The following is a 13,011-nucleotide window of genomic DNA, read 5'->3' as shown; positions in this document are numbered from 1 at the left end:
GATCCCAACGAGGAGCGAGTCATGGGTTATTGCTATTGTGCACTTGAGAAAAAGTGTTTTCAAAATGAGTGCTTACTAAATAAGTACAGTACACCTGATTTGGTCTCCCTTTCATCAGTTATCCATCCATTCTGTCTTTCTTTTTGCACACTTTTTTTGTTTCAGCTCCTTTCTTTTGGCAAGAATATGAAGACAAAACTTAGGGTGGGGAAATTATGGAGATAAAGTGTCAGAGATGCTTCAAACATTCATTGTGCATGTTCATCTAATGTGTGCTATGAGCAATTCAGTCACTTGTGTAATATTACAAAGACATAATGCGTACATAGACGTTTATTTCTTAACCAGTTCCTGCTGTTTAACATGCCAGTGTGGAATCATGTTTAAAAATCATTAGAAAGAGAATGATGCACTAGAGATTAAATTTTTGCTATGAGTTGGTTATGATGTTACGATGACTCAGTGTCTTTCTGTCTCTCTCTCTTTGTGTTCTACCCTCTTTCTGACCCCAGTGACGTTCCAGCGCGTTGATGGAGGCTTGATGAGCAACGGGAGGTAAGATTCCTGTCATCCGCTCTCTCGTTTTCCGTTGTTTTTCCTCGGCATGCCACAAAACAGCACTGGTTATTATCTTTATGCCAATCATCTGCCTTTAACCTTCAAAAGACCAGCCCCTCAATTCCGAACCTCATTCATATTCTGTCCATCATCCCCTAGAAGGTCATCAAAACCATTATCCTCTACAAGGCAGTCGTCTTCCAACCCGTACTCAGATTTTAAGGGTTCGCGCCTGATTTTCGCGTTCGAAATTCATCTTGAGAGACGCCGGGGAGACTACTGGAAGGTTGTTTCCGTAGGTTTCTGTGAGAGCTCTTGAGGCACACAACCGTTTCTCATGGGTCAAGGGCTTGATTAACCTTCTAAAAGTCACAGCAGAGTCCACCAGTGTGGAACAAATCTTTGCATAACCGTTAATGCAGTTCTTTCACATTTAAATAAACAATTCAACCAGATGTATTCTTAGTACTCGCCACTATGAGGGTCTCCAACAGGGAGTCCATGCATCAGTAATGAAGACAATATTATGTATTATGTATTAGAAACTCTAATAATATTGTGCATTTTTTAATATTTTAATGTGTAGTCTATATATATATATATATATATATATATATATATATATATATATGGCAATTTAAATATACATTAATGTAAAGTACACTGTAACAGATTTTTGTAATTTGAACAGTATTTTACTGTAATATGTACAGTGTAATACTCTTAAATGCGCCAACAGTATAATACTGTAAATAGCCAAGGATTATGGGAAAATATGTGTTTACTTTTGTAATTATTTTCTACTGTAAATCATAAAAAATCTGTAATGGGAAATCAGTTCTAATACTGTAAATACAAATACAGTAGTTGAATGAATACAATATACAGTATTATTCCTGTAAATTAAAATATGATACTTGTACTGTAAATGAAAATACACTACTCATACTGTAAATTGTAATACAGTATACAATTGTATTACTGTAAATTACACTACTGATACTATAGACACTTTTACAGTAACTTACTTGCATCCAGCTGCCAGTAAGTTACTGTAAAATTTACAGCAACCTTTTTATCAGTATTCTATAGAATAGTGTATTATAAACATTTAGATTTACAATTGAACTTTAGATTTTGTTTATGAAACATATTATCATTTATTACATTTTTGAGACTTACAGACTTAAATAAAAGACTTAAATACACAAATTAATTGAATTGCTTATTGCTGGTATTAAATGAAAATATAAGTAGTTTTTCAATGTCTAATCTTATAATTTAATAACATTTAATGAAACATTCTCTAGATTGTAGTCATATAAGGACTATTTTAGACGGTTCACACATGCACCCACAGCATCGTCTGCGCTTATACATCAAGCTCGCTCTGATGTCATCATGTGACTGATGGATGAAAATATGAGCTCTGCCTGTTTGTGTACCCTACATTCTGTCATACACACACCACACACACACTTACTGTACGTACACACACAAATCTCCGCACATCTCCCTTCACGGACGGCTAGCCGCTCATAAATCTCACCCCCCAAAAAGAATTAGTAGGAACAATTTAAGCAGAGAGGGGTTTTATTTTATCATTTGTCAGCCCCCCCTCTTCGCCCCCGCTGCCTGTACGGACCCCCGCAGTGATAAATTTGCCTGTCACCTCAGCTGGGCGGCTGGAATATGAGCATGTGTAATAATGTAAAAATAATTACCCCAGGGAGAGGCTAGACTAACCCTTCCGGAATCTTCCGGCGGGCTTCGTTTTCTTTAAGGGGCGGAAAGTAGAGTAAAGGTTCGTTTGAATGACACCGGTTACCGGTCGGACAGGAGTGGAAGGTCTGTCTTTTTTGCGTCCGGGTGTCTTTTATCAAACCCGACAGGCCAAATTCACTCAGAATACTTTTTTTTGTATTAATTCCACACACCCACACATTGTCTCTCCTGAGGTGTCTGTAGATCGGAGGTGTTTCAGAAGCTGAAATTAAAACCCTGAGCAGGTGTCACATGATTCCCCCCGCAGGAAGTTCGGCTGATTGATTTGGAGATTCCATTCCGGATCCCTCGAGTCTCGTATCTAATCAAAAAGGACGTCCAATTGTATTTTTTTTAATAGTGATACCTTGTCTTTAGCTATACAGCACCCTAGAGATCAGAGATAAGCACTTTCCTCTGTAGATCTCAATTAAGACAGTCCTTGGAAACACTATGTATTATAAAGCCATTGACAATGCCTTATATTCATTTGAACCTGTTAATATATAAGTTATCGTACATATTCATAATAGTTCTTAGACCAACCGGCATCCAGGACCATAATATAATGCATTATACAGTATATACTGGCTTCATAGCAAGTGTTACCAATAGTACGTTTATGCTGTGAAGGTGCTCTACATGCATCAGGACACTTGATCTGTCAGATCGGGATGAATCCCCATGACTATTCCTGGAGAGATAACGGGAGAACGTGTTCATTTGTTACAGTCTTTGTTTATTGCATTAATTAGACGATGGCAAATGAAGCCGCGTCTGTTTCTGCAGCTCCTCATTGGCTGCTGCCAAATTGCTTGTACTGAACAATTACGCTTAATCGATCACAGAATAAATGATTCATGGAAGACGAATAGGCGGCATTTTGGTCAGGCCTTGAACTGATGGAAACTGATAATGACAGTTTTTAGTATGCATTCTTTTTCCTACACAATGTATGTTTCTTCCCTTTTTCCTGTATTTCTTTCTTAGCAAATTTCTTCCTTTTTTTTTTGGTCCCGCTATACTATATACACTCACCTAAAGGTTTATTAGAAACACCTGTTTAATTTCTCATTAATGCAATTATCTAATCAACCAATCACATGGCAGTTGCTTCAATGCATTTATGGGAATAGTCCTGGTCAAGACAATCTCCTGGACACCAAACTGAATGTCAGAATGGGAAAGAAAGGTGATTTAAGCGGTTTTGAGCGTGGCATGGTTGTTGGTGCCAGACGGGCCGGTCTGAGTATTTCACAATCTGTTCAGTTACTGGGATTTTCATGCACAACCATTTCTAGGGTTTACAAAGAATGGGAAAAAGATCCCATATGCGGCAGTCCTGTGGATGAAAATGCCTTGTTGATGCTAGAGGTCAGAGGAGAATGGGCCGACTGATTCATGCTGATAGAAGAGCAACTTTGACTGAAATAGCCACTCGTCACAACCGAGGTATAAAGCAAAGCATTTGTGAAGCCACAACACCCACAACCTTGAGGCGGATGGGCTACAACAGCAGAAGACCCCACCGGATACCACTCTTCTCCACTACAAATAGGAAAAAGAGGCAACAATTTTCAAGAGCTCACCAAAATTGGACAGTTGAAGACTGGAAAAATGTTGCCTGGTCTGATGAGTCTCGATTTCTGTTGATTCAGATGGTAGAGTCAGAATTTGGCGTAAACAGAATGAGAACATGGATCCATCATCCCTTGTTACCACTGTGCAGGCTGGTGGTGGTGGTGTAATGGTGTGGGGGATGTTTTCTTGGCACCCTTTAGGTCCCTTAGTGCCAATTGGGCATCGTTTAAATGCCACGGCCTACCTGAGCACTGTTTCTGACCATGTCCATCCCTTTATGGCCACCATGTCCCCATCCTCTGATGGCTACTTCCAGCAGGATAATACACCATTTCACAAATCTTGAATCATTTCAAATTGGTTTCTTGAACATGACAATGAGTTCACTGTACTAAAATGGCACAGTCACCAGATCTCAACCCAATAGAGCATCTTTGGGATGTGGTGGAACGGGAGCTTCATGCCCTGGATGTGCATCCCACAAATCTCCATCAACTGCAAGCTACTATCCTATCAATATGGGCCAACATTTCTAAAGAATGCTTTCAGCACCTTGTTGAATCAATGCCATGTAGAATTAAGGCAGTTCTGAAGGCGAAAGGAGGTCAAACACAGTATTAGTTTGGTGTTCCTAATAATCCTTTAGGTGAGTGTATAGACACACACACACACACACTTAACTTAATTTTCCTTTCTAAAAAGCATATTGCGTATAAACAGAGTTTCCTAGTTTGGTGAACTTGCACACACAGACCAGCCTATTGTCATGTGGCTTTAATTGTAAATGTAAAATTGAGAGGCCGCAAAGCATTTGATCACAGAAATAATGTCACTTGTTTTCTTAACATTGCAACATCTGGTGCTTATCTAATCAATACTGTTGAACACATTCATTTTCATTTGAATTATCACTCACCAAGACATTTAACCATGTATTGCTATGGATTTGGAAGGTGTTTGTCTTTTAAACACATTTTTATTATATTTTTGTATTATTTTAAAATTGATTTTAATTAAAAAAAAAAAATCTTTATGATTTATGTCATTATTAGCTTTTCATAAAACCCCTGCAGTTCCTTGACGAATCGCAGGCTGGAAAACTCTGACATAATGTAATATTTAATGCACATTATGTTGTTCTTAACAATGATTGGAATATATGTTTTTTCTCTTTGTATCATTATATCAAAATGGATTAAGATTATCATATATGTGATAAAGAGTTTGGTCCAAAGTAATCTAAATTTTATCAAAAAAAGTTGTCAATGTGAAATGTAATGCATATTTGAATATAATCAATGTATATATTTGAATATAATTAATACATTGTAATATAATTGCATATATCTACATTATATATTATTGTTTGTATTAATTTTAAATGGCTTATTGTTATATTAAATTAAAATATCCATAAGTTAATATAATACATAATTTTATAATATAATTTAAACATTTAGATGAACTGCATTTACATTTAACTCTTTGTGTTTATAAGCACTTTTATATAATATTAGAAATAGGATTACCCATGATCACCCAGTTTTATTAACAGATCAAACGTTTCTTTTTTAGTTGTGTTCTTTCTTTTTTAAAAGCTCCTTCCTTCCCATCATGTCTTTCAGATCTACATGTGCATGTTTGTGTGTGTATTATATTTTCACTGTGCTCAAAATAAGCGACAGCATCCGCCAGCTAATGTAAATCTGAAAAGCAAATGCATGTTTCAGCATGCCTTAAGCATAATTTAATGTGCAGGCTTTTAGTCCAGTTTCTGCTGCTGTATCGGAGGGCGTGTGGGCCTGTAAAGCCCGTCTGATTTATGAAGTAGGATTGGGATTAATATTGCTCACTCGGCTTGTTTACGGCGGTCCTCACAGACGCGCTTGCGAGGTTGTATTTCACAGTTGCGCGCGTGTCTAGGAGCGTGGCAGGGAAAAATGGAGCCAAATCAAATCTCTTTGGTCTCAAGGCCACAGTGCGTCTCTTGCTGTCGGAAGAGAGGGATTCAGGGCTGGGATGAGGGCCCTGGCCCCGCTCCCGGTGATTTGCGGGGCAGAAATATGCCCGATAAAACGATATTTCTCAATCTAATCATCTCGCACGGGGGAAAAGATGAATGCAAGGACAGAGCCGCCGTTACCACAGTCAACATCATCATCACCCACACTTACAAATGATCCCTGGGAGAGTATGCATGTGCGTGCGCTTGTTTACAAGAGAAATCAAAGTCAAACTCATGAAACGTCCATTTTTCTGCCTCGCTCAATTTAGCAACTCTTCAATATGAAGGAAAACGCATTTCGCTACACTTTTAGCTTACACAGTAAAGGGCGAAATTATAGAGATAGCTATAACGATAACTATATTAGCGTCCACGCTTACGAACGATAACACTCTGTTTAATACAAGCGCCCTCTGAGGTTTTGTAGTCTGCCGCTTTAATTGCTCAAACTCGTTACAGCAGGATTCTGATTGGCTGCCAATGTTGGGCAAAAAAGTGATATCATTTCTCTCTGCCAGTGGGCTTTCGTTATATTTGTGGTGTGAAATCTGCTATTATTTTACAAGTATCTTTAGAACGATTTTTGGGTGTGAACGGACCTTGACACTTTATAATTATCTTGAATAATTTAAGTCTTTGTTAAAGGATTAGTTCACTTTTGAAAAAACTTTTGCTGATAATTTACTCACCCCCATGTCATCCAAGATGTCCATGTCTTTCTTTCCTCAGTCGAAAAGAAATTAAGGTTTTTGATGAAAACATTCCAGGATTTTTATCCTTATAATGGACTTCCATGGGAACCAGGTCCAACCGAGGTCCAAACGACAGTTATAACAGTTACAGATGCAGCTTCAAATGTCTTTAAACGACACCAGACGATGAATAAGGGTCTTATCATGCGAAACGATCGGTTATTTCAAAGCTTATTCCAAAAATGTAACTTTTCTAAGGACAAATGCTAGCCTTTCTCCATTCTGTGAGGCGCGTTTGCAACGTCACGTAATACGTAATTACGTTCAAAAAGGTCACGGGCGACGTAGCCAGAAGTACAGAGTCAGAGTGTTTACAAGTTGAACGCATAGGTTGAACGTGAAAACTAACTCAAACGCCATTTACAAAAAAGGAATTAAAAGGTAAAACAACGATGTCGGACGATTTTGATTCTGTACTTCCGGCTACGTCGCCCGTTTTAAGCTTTGAAATAACCGATCGTTTCGCATGATAAGACCCTTATTCATCGTTTGGTGTCGTTTAAAGACATTTGAAGCTGCATCTGAAACTGTTATTAACTGTCGTTTGGACCTCGGTTGGACCTGGTTCCCATTGAAGTCCATTATAAGGAGAAAAATCCTGGAATGTTTTCATCAAAAACCTTAATTTCTTTTCGACTGAGGAAAGAAAGACATGGACATCTTGGATGACATGGGGGTGAGTAAATTATCAGCAAAAGTTTTTTTAAAAGTGAACTAATCCTTTAATGTACATTTTTATACACACTGACGCAGTTTTAAAGTCCCCCTGTAGTCAATATCTTTAACCCTTAAAGCATCTTTGATCACCAAAATGACATACGTATATATATATATGTGTGTGTGTGTGTGTTTAATGGGCTTCTGAGTGAGTTCACTTAGGGTAACAGCACAGCGCTACGTCAGGACGTAGTCTCACTATTGGCCAGCATTACCAACGCATTCTCATCCTTTCGCGTCATATAGAACGCTATATGACAAAACGGCGCTATACTACGCACATGGCACCCGTTATCGTTAATATAACACGTGCTGTGAGGGCTAAGTTTAGGTGTGGGGTAGGGTAGTCTCATTTTACGCTAAAGGATTTATCACGCCTTGGGTTCGCGTGTTATAATAACGATAAAGGGTGCCATGTGCGTAGTATAGCGCTGTTTTGTCATATAGCGTTCTATGTGACGCTAAAGGATGAGAACGGGCTGGCATCACACACATGACCAGCGTCGACCCATAGTGAGCCTACGTTCTGACCCTGTTACACTACGTGAACTCACTCAGGCCCACATAGAAGAAAAGGAATAGTTGAATAAAGTCGGCAATTTTGTTTGTTTTGCGCACAAAAAGTATTATCGTCGCTTGATAAACTCATGGTTGAGCCACTTTAGTCACATGGAGTATTTTAATTATGTTTTACTAACTTTCTGCGATGGCAAATTTCAATAACATGGAGTGAGACAGCTCTCAGATTTAATCAAAAATATCTTAATTTGTGTTCCGAAGATGAACGAAAGTCTTACGGGGTTGGAATAACATGAGGGCGAGTAATTTAATTTTCGGGTGAACTAACCCTTCAAGCAATTTTCATTTAAATTTAGTCTAATGTAATTTAAGTTGTAATGACTTAAACATCCAAGTTGATTGCACTTTAATATTTAAGTCAGCAATTTTTTTACGGTGTTGTCGTCACACTGTGACGTGAAATATTAAACTCTTTTTTTAAAAATAAAATAAGTAATTAAAAGTAAGAAAATGCAGTTGTATAGTCATAATTATGATAAATAAAGTCATATCTATGTCATTGTTCTTACTGTGGAGCAGAAAAAGGCTTCTTTAAGATAATAGTTTGATAAAACATGTAAGAAACTAATTTTTCCTTCCAAATACCATGCACATTTAGAAACATTTTACTAATAAGTAAATTTAGATTTCGATCTAGATTTCGAAGTAACACTTAAACATCACCAGAGGGCCAAGCAAAACAAAAACAGCAACGGTAGAGAGGACCTGGTTGCAAGCATGTTGGAAAGAGCATTTCGGAGGAGGTGAGGAGGGCACAAGATTGTTTTTCAGACAGAAAAAAAAATTCAAGCGGAGGCGGAAGGGGGAGGTTTGAGAAGTCCTCAACGTATTACCCTATAAGAAGTCAACGTGTCTGAAGAGGAACCATCAGTTTGAATGACTCGTTCCCCCTGAGGGCCTGTTTTGGCATTCATCTGCCACATCAGGGGGCGCTTAGTCTGTCAGGACCCCCTCCTCCTCAGCCCGAGACCCTCCATTCGGGCTCCGCTGGCTCTTATTAAAACCTGTGGCTTAGAGAGCGACAGGCTGCTACGCTGCCATTACCGGTATATTGCCCCCGGCTTCAAAAAGCACACACTGTTCCCCGGACCTGGGGGGAGACAAGCCACCTCAGGGCAAATGCACATCCACTGAGGAGGCGAGGCCAGAGAGAGAAAGGCACGCCGAAATAGAGAAAGAAAAGACACAAAGACGAGTGGTGTGTGTTGGTGCACTTCTACAGTATGCACTACAGTGAGGCACTGCATGTACACAGACTGTACAACAGGTCAAACGAGGTCAAATGAACAGAAGATATCACAGCACTCAACATGGCAGCTACTGTCAGAAACAGAAATTCAACTTTTTTAAAGTTCAATTTTGGATTACATGCTACCACTACTGTTGAACAGAAATAGAGCTGTATCAAGGAAATAGTTGCGGATGTGAAGTGTGTAAGCTGGACCACTCGCCACTCTTCTTTTTTTTTTCAGGAATCATGGACTTTGTTTAGATATTTCTAATATAACGCAGTCTCATCCCAAGAAGTCGTATCTGACTTCTTGGGACGTCTTTTGACCTTACGTCAACATCCGCCTTTTTAGGGTACCCTTAAACGACGGTTACATAACGATCCCGGGCCGTCATACAACTGACGCTTTACCTTTAACGTCGGTTAGGTGACGGGGTAGGTTTAGGTCTGGGGTAGGGTTAGGATCCGATAACGTCATCTAACCGACATTTAAGGGTACCCTAAAAAGGCAGATGTTGACGTATGGTCAAAAGACGTCCCAAGATGTCAGTTATATGACGTCTTGGGATGAGACTGCACTGTATAATAATAATAACAATAATAATAATTGTTTATTTATTTATTTATTTATTTATTTGTTTGTTTGTTTGTTTATTGGCACAATACAACAATGTAATTTTGAACAATAAGATAAAATTTGTTAGTTAGTTAGTTAGTTATTTAGTTGGTTGGTTGGTTGGTTGGTTGGGTTGGTTGGTTGGTTGGTTAGAAGGCTAGTTAGTTAGTTAGCTAGCAAGCCAGTTAGTTAGTTAGTTGCGCAGTTAGTTAGTTAGTTAGTTAGTTATTTGGCTAGTTAGTTAGCTAGTTTAGTTAGTTAGTTAGTTAGTTAGTTAGTTAGTTAGTTAGTTAGTTAGTTAGTTAGTTAGTTAGTTAGTTAGTTAGTTAGTTAGTTAGTTAGTTAGTTAGTTAGTTAGTTAGTTAGTTAGTTAGTTAGTTAGTTAGTTAGTTAGTTAGTGCTATTAATAATTGCTATTATTGTTGTCATTATTATTATTATTATTATTACATTTTTGGAACAACATGCATGTCTATAAATGGCAGTAATTTTCTTTATTTATTTATTGGAACAAAAATACATTTGGGTCAGTAAATGGCAGAATTAGAATTAATATAACATTTGGAAACACTTTTAAAATACTTTATACTGCTAATAATATTTATTTATTTACTGGCACAATAATACGATTATAAAATAGTTTGATTATACAATTTTATTATTTATGTATTTATTTCTTAGTACTAAAAATAAAAATAACTATTGTTGCTATATTTTGGAACAACATGTGGGTAAGTGATAAAGAAATGTGGGTAAATGATAATAAAAATAATAAATAAATGAATAGTAGTTTGACGTTACCAAGATGGCCGCTGACTGGACAGACTAGTTTTTTTTTTTTTTTTAAATGTCTTTTGGTTTGTGCTCATGTCTTTTTAAAATCTCTCCTTCGCACCAGCATTGCTCTGTCTCTGTGACCATGACCACAAATTGCTCCTCTAACAGTGATGAAAGGCGAAAAAATGAGGAAGTCCTTGAGCGCTTCATTCATCCACCTCTCCACTCCTCTATTGTTACATTCCCAGCCTTGGCGCAACCAATGGCTCTTTATTTCCATCTATGCTCATTCTGAAGAGGAAAAAAAAACAGCCATTTGTATTGTGGCTTAAGCAGCACAAACGAAGGGATGGGGGTAAAAACACCACCGGGAGGCTGAAACACAAGCTCGCCTCAGCATCTGTTGCCCATGGCAACAAGCATCCGAGAGGTGAATGCGCAATAAAGTGGTCGTAATGGCCCACAGCACTCACCCATGACAGCTTAAAGTCTTAATGATGCCTTTACACCACACACACCCGTGGGAAGACGCACAACACCTGTTAAATGAAACCTCCTATGTGAGCCGATTGTCAGATGTGGAGGAGTGTGTTGTAAAACACAGGAGTTTTGTGAGCTAAAGATATAGTAAGGGGTGATCTGTTAAATGAATGGTGTGTGTCTATCGGCAAACACTGAAGGGTGTTAAAAAAAATGTTCTGTGTATTTCCTGATTTTCAATGGGAAACTAAATATTGAGTCTTTTAAATATGAATAAATTGAAAACATAAAAAATGTTTTTTTTGTGTTGAAAAGAGATGCCACGGAAATGACATACACACCATTTGTTTGTGTTGCATCTTCATTTTGAGTCCCTGCAGATGTTTGCCATGCATTTAGTTTGTTATTTCTCCTCAGCATCTGTTGCCCACTGTTTGGGAAAATTACTTTTAAAAGGAATGCGTTAAAATATTGTGCTAATCCCTAAAAACGTGACTAGTTGGGTTACATAGCTACTTTTTATAAATAATGTGTTGTTGTTTTTGTATTACTTTTTTCAACTGTTATACTGTACCGCTTGCTTGTTTGTTTTGTAATTTTTAGCAAATGTAAAATCACGTTCACACCAAAATGAATAAGCCTCCGGCTGAAGGAAATACAGATTCATGCCTGTCCAGTAGAGGGCGCTGCTCAAACAAACCTTTCAGCTGAAATAAATAAACGCAAAAGTGATGTTTAAAGTCTTTTTGCTTATTAGTATGGTTGAATTGGGTAATCAAAGGTGAGCAGCAAAGACTAAAGTTAATAAAGTGAGAATAAATGCATAAAGTATGTTTGTGTTATTTAACACAAATACTGAATCTGTTTTGCGCACGTGAGATGAGTAAATGCATGTTCATATGCATTTATTTATCAACATGAAACAGGAGAGCTGTCGGTATTTAGATATTTTTTTTAAAAAGTAACTCTGAGATTAAATGCATTACTTTGCTAGTTACTTGAAAAAGTAATTGGATTACATAACTCGCATTATACACATATTCCATGTGGTATTGTGTTGCTTATGAATAAAACTTGCACACACTCATAAGTGAAATTCTTCTTTTCAGTCAAAAACACTAAAATATTCTGTCTTTGTCAGTCTGAATCAGTATTAAAAAAACGAAAAAAAAAAACAAAAAACATATCCAATAATCACAAATGATTTGCAAAGTTATGGAAATCCATTGCTTAAATAGTGTGGAAACTCGATACAGAGAATGAAGTCTCAATGCATGGTTTGTGTTCCCGCAGTCGTCCTGGTCTGCTGAATGCCAGTGATTCGGGGTACCCGTGGCTCGCCGACTCCTGGCCGACCACCAGTCTGCCGGTTAACAGCGGATCTGGAGGACCCAATGACCTCAACAACTTCGGCCGTGGAGGTAAATCGACTCTCAGAGCCATTGCTGCTGCATTGGCTTGATTTAATTGATTAGAAATGTGGTTAGTTGAAAGCTGTTAAAAGCAAGCCCTGAAAGAAAATGTCATATTTCTGGACATTGATTCATTCAAGGTGTCCCGGTGCTGTCCTGGTGTACACCTTTGCATATGTTTGGACACACACTAATGTCTGTCGTCCTGACCCACTGTCACACAGAGGAGGAGAGGAGAGGGGTGGGTGTGAGGGAAAGATGGTGGTCGAGCAGTGAGTCGTGAAGGACAGCCACAGCTTGAGTGCTGCAGATACAGCTGCTGTATATCATTTTCCCTTCAGTACACACACACATGTAGAGTTATGCCATTATTTCATCCGGAAGTGCACAGAGAAAATGCTAAAAGATAGTAGCAGTTATTGAGTCAAAGGGAGAGAACTGAAAATGAATTAAAGGCCGGTTCACACCAAATAGTAAACAAAAAAGCATAGCGTATTCACAACTTATGACTTTATTGTATATTATATGTTTGTTTATTG

At 38.0% G+C, this 13,011-nt stretch overlaps 1 protein-coding gene across 4 annotated transcripts in view; it reads left to right on the top strand.

Moving 5' to 3' along the window:
- The window catches only part of robo2 (roundabout, axon guidance receptor, homolog 2 (Drosophila)), a 485,230-nt gene that overhangs the window by 448,611 nt on the left and 23,608 nt on the right, over positions 1–13,011 (top strand). For all 4 annotated transcript variants that reach the window (XM_039670873.2, XM_039670874.2, XM_039670869.2 and 1 more), the window contains 2 exons: positions 513–555; positions 12,354–12,481. In XM_039670873.2, the coding sequence (XP_039526807.2) occupies positions 513–555; positions 12,354–12,481 (171 nt within the window). The remainder of the gene's footprint in view (positions 1–512; positions 556–12,353; positions 12,482–13,011) is intronic.

This window comes from Pimephales promelas, chromosome 16 (genome assembly GCF_988280905.1).
Source record: "Pimephales promelas chromosome 16, fPimPro1.hap1.1, whole genome shotgun sequence".
Lineage (NCBI taxonomy): Eukaryota > Metazoa > Chordata > Actinopteri > Cypriniformes > Leuciscidae > Pimephales > Pimephales promelas.
This window is presented reverse-complemented; position numbering and strand designations above follow the sequence as displayed.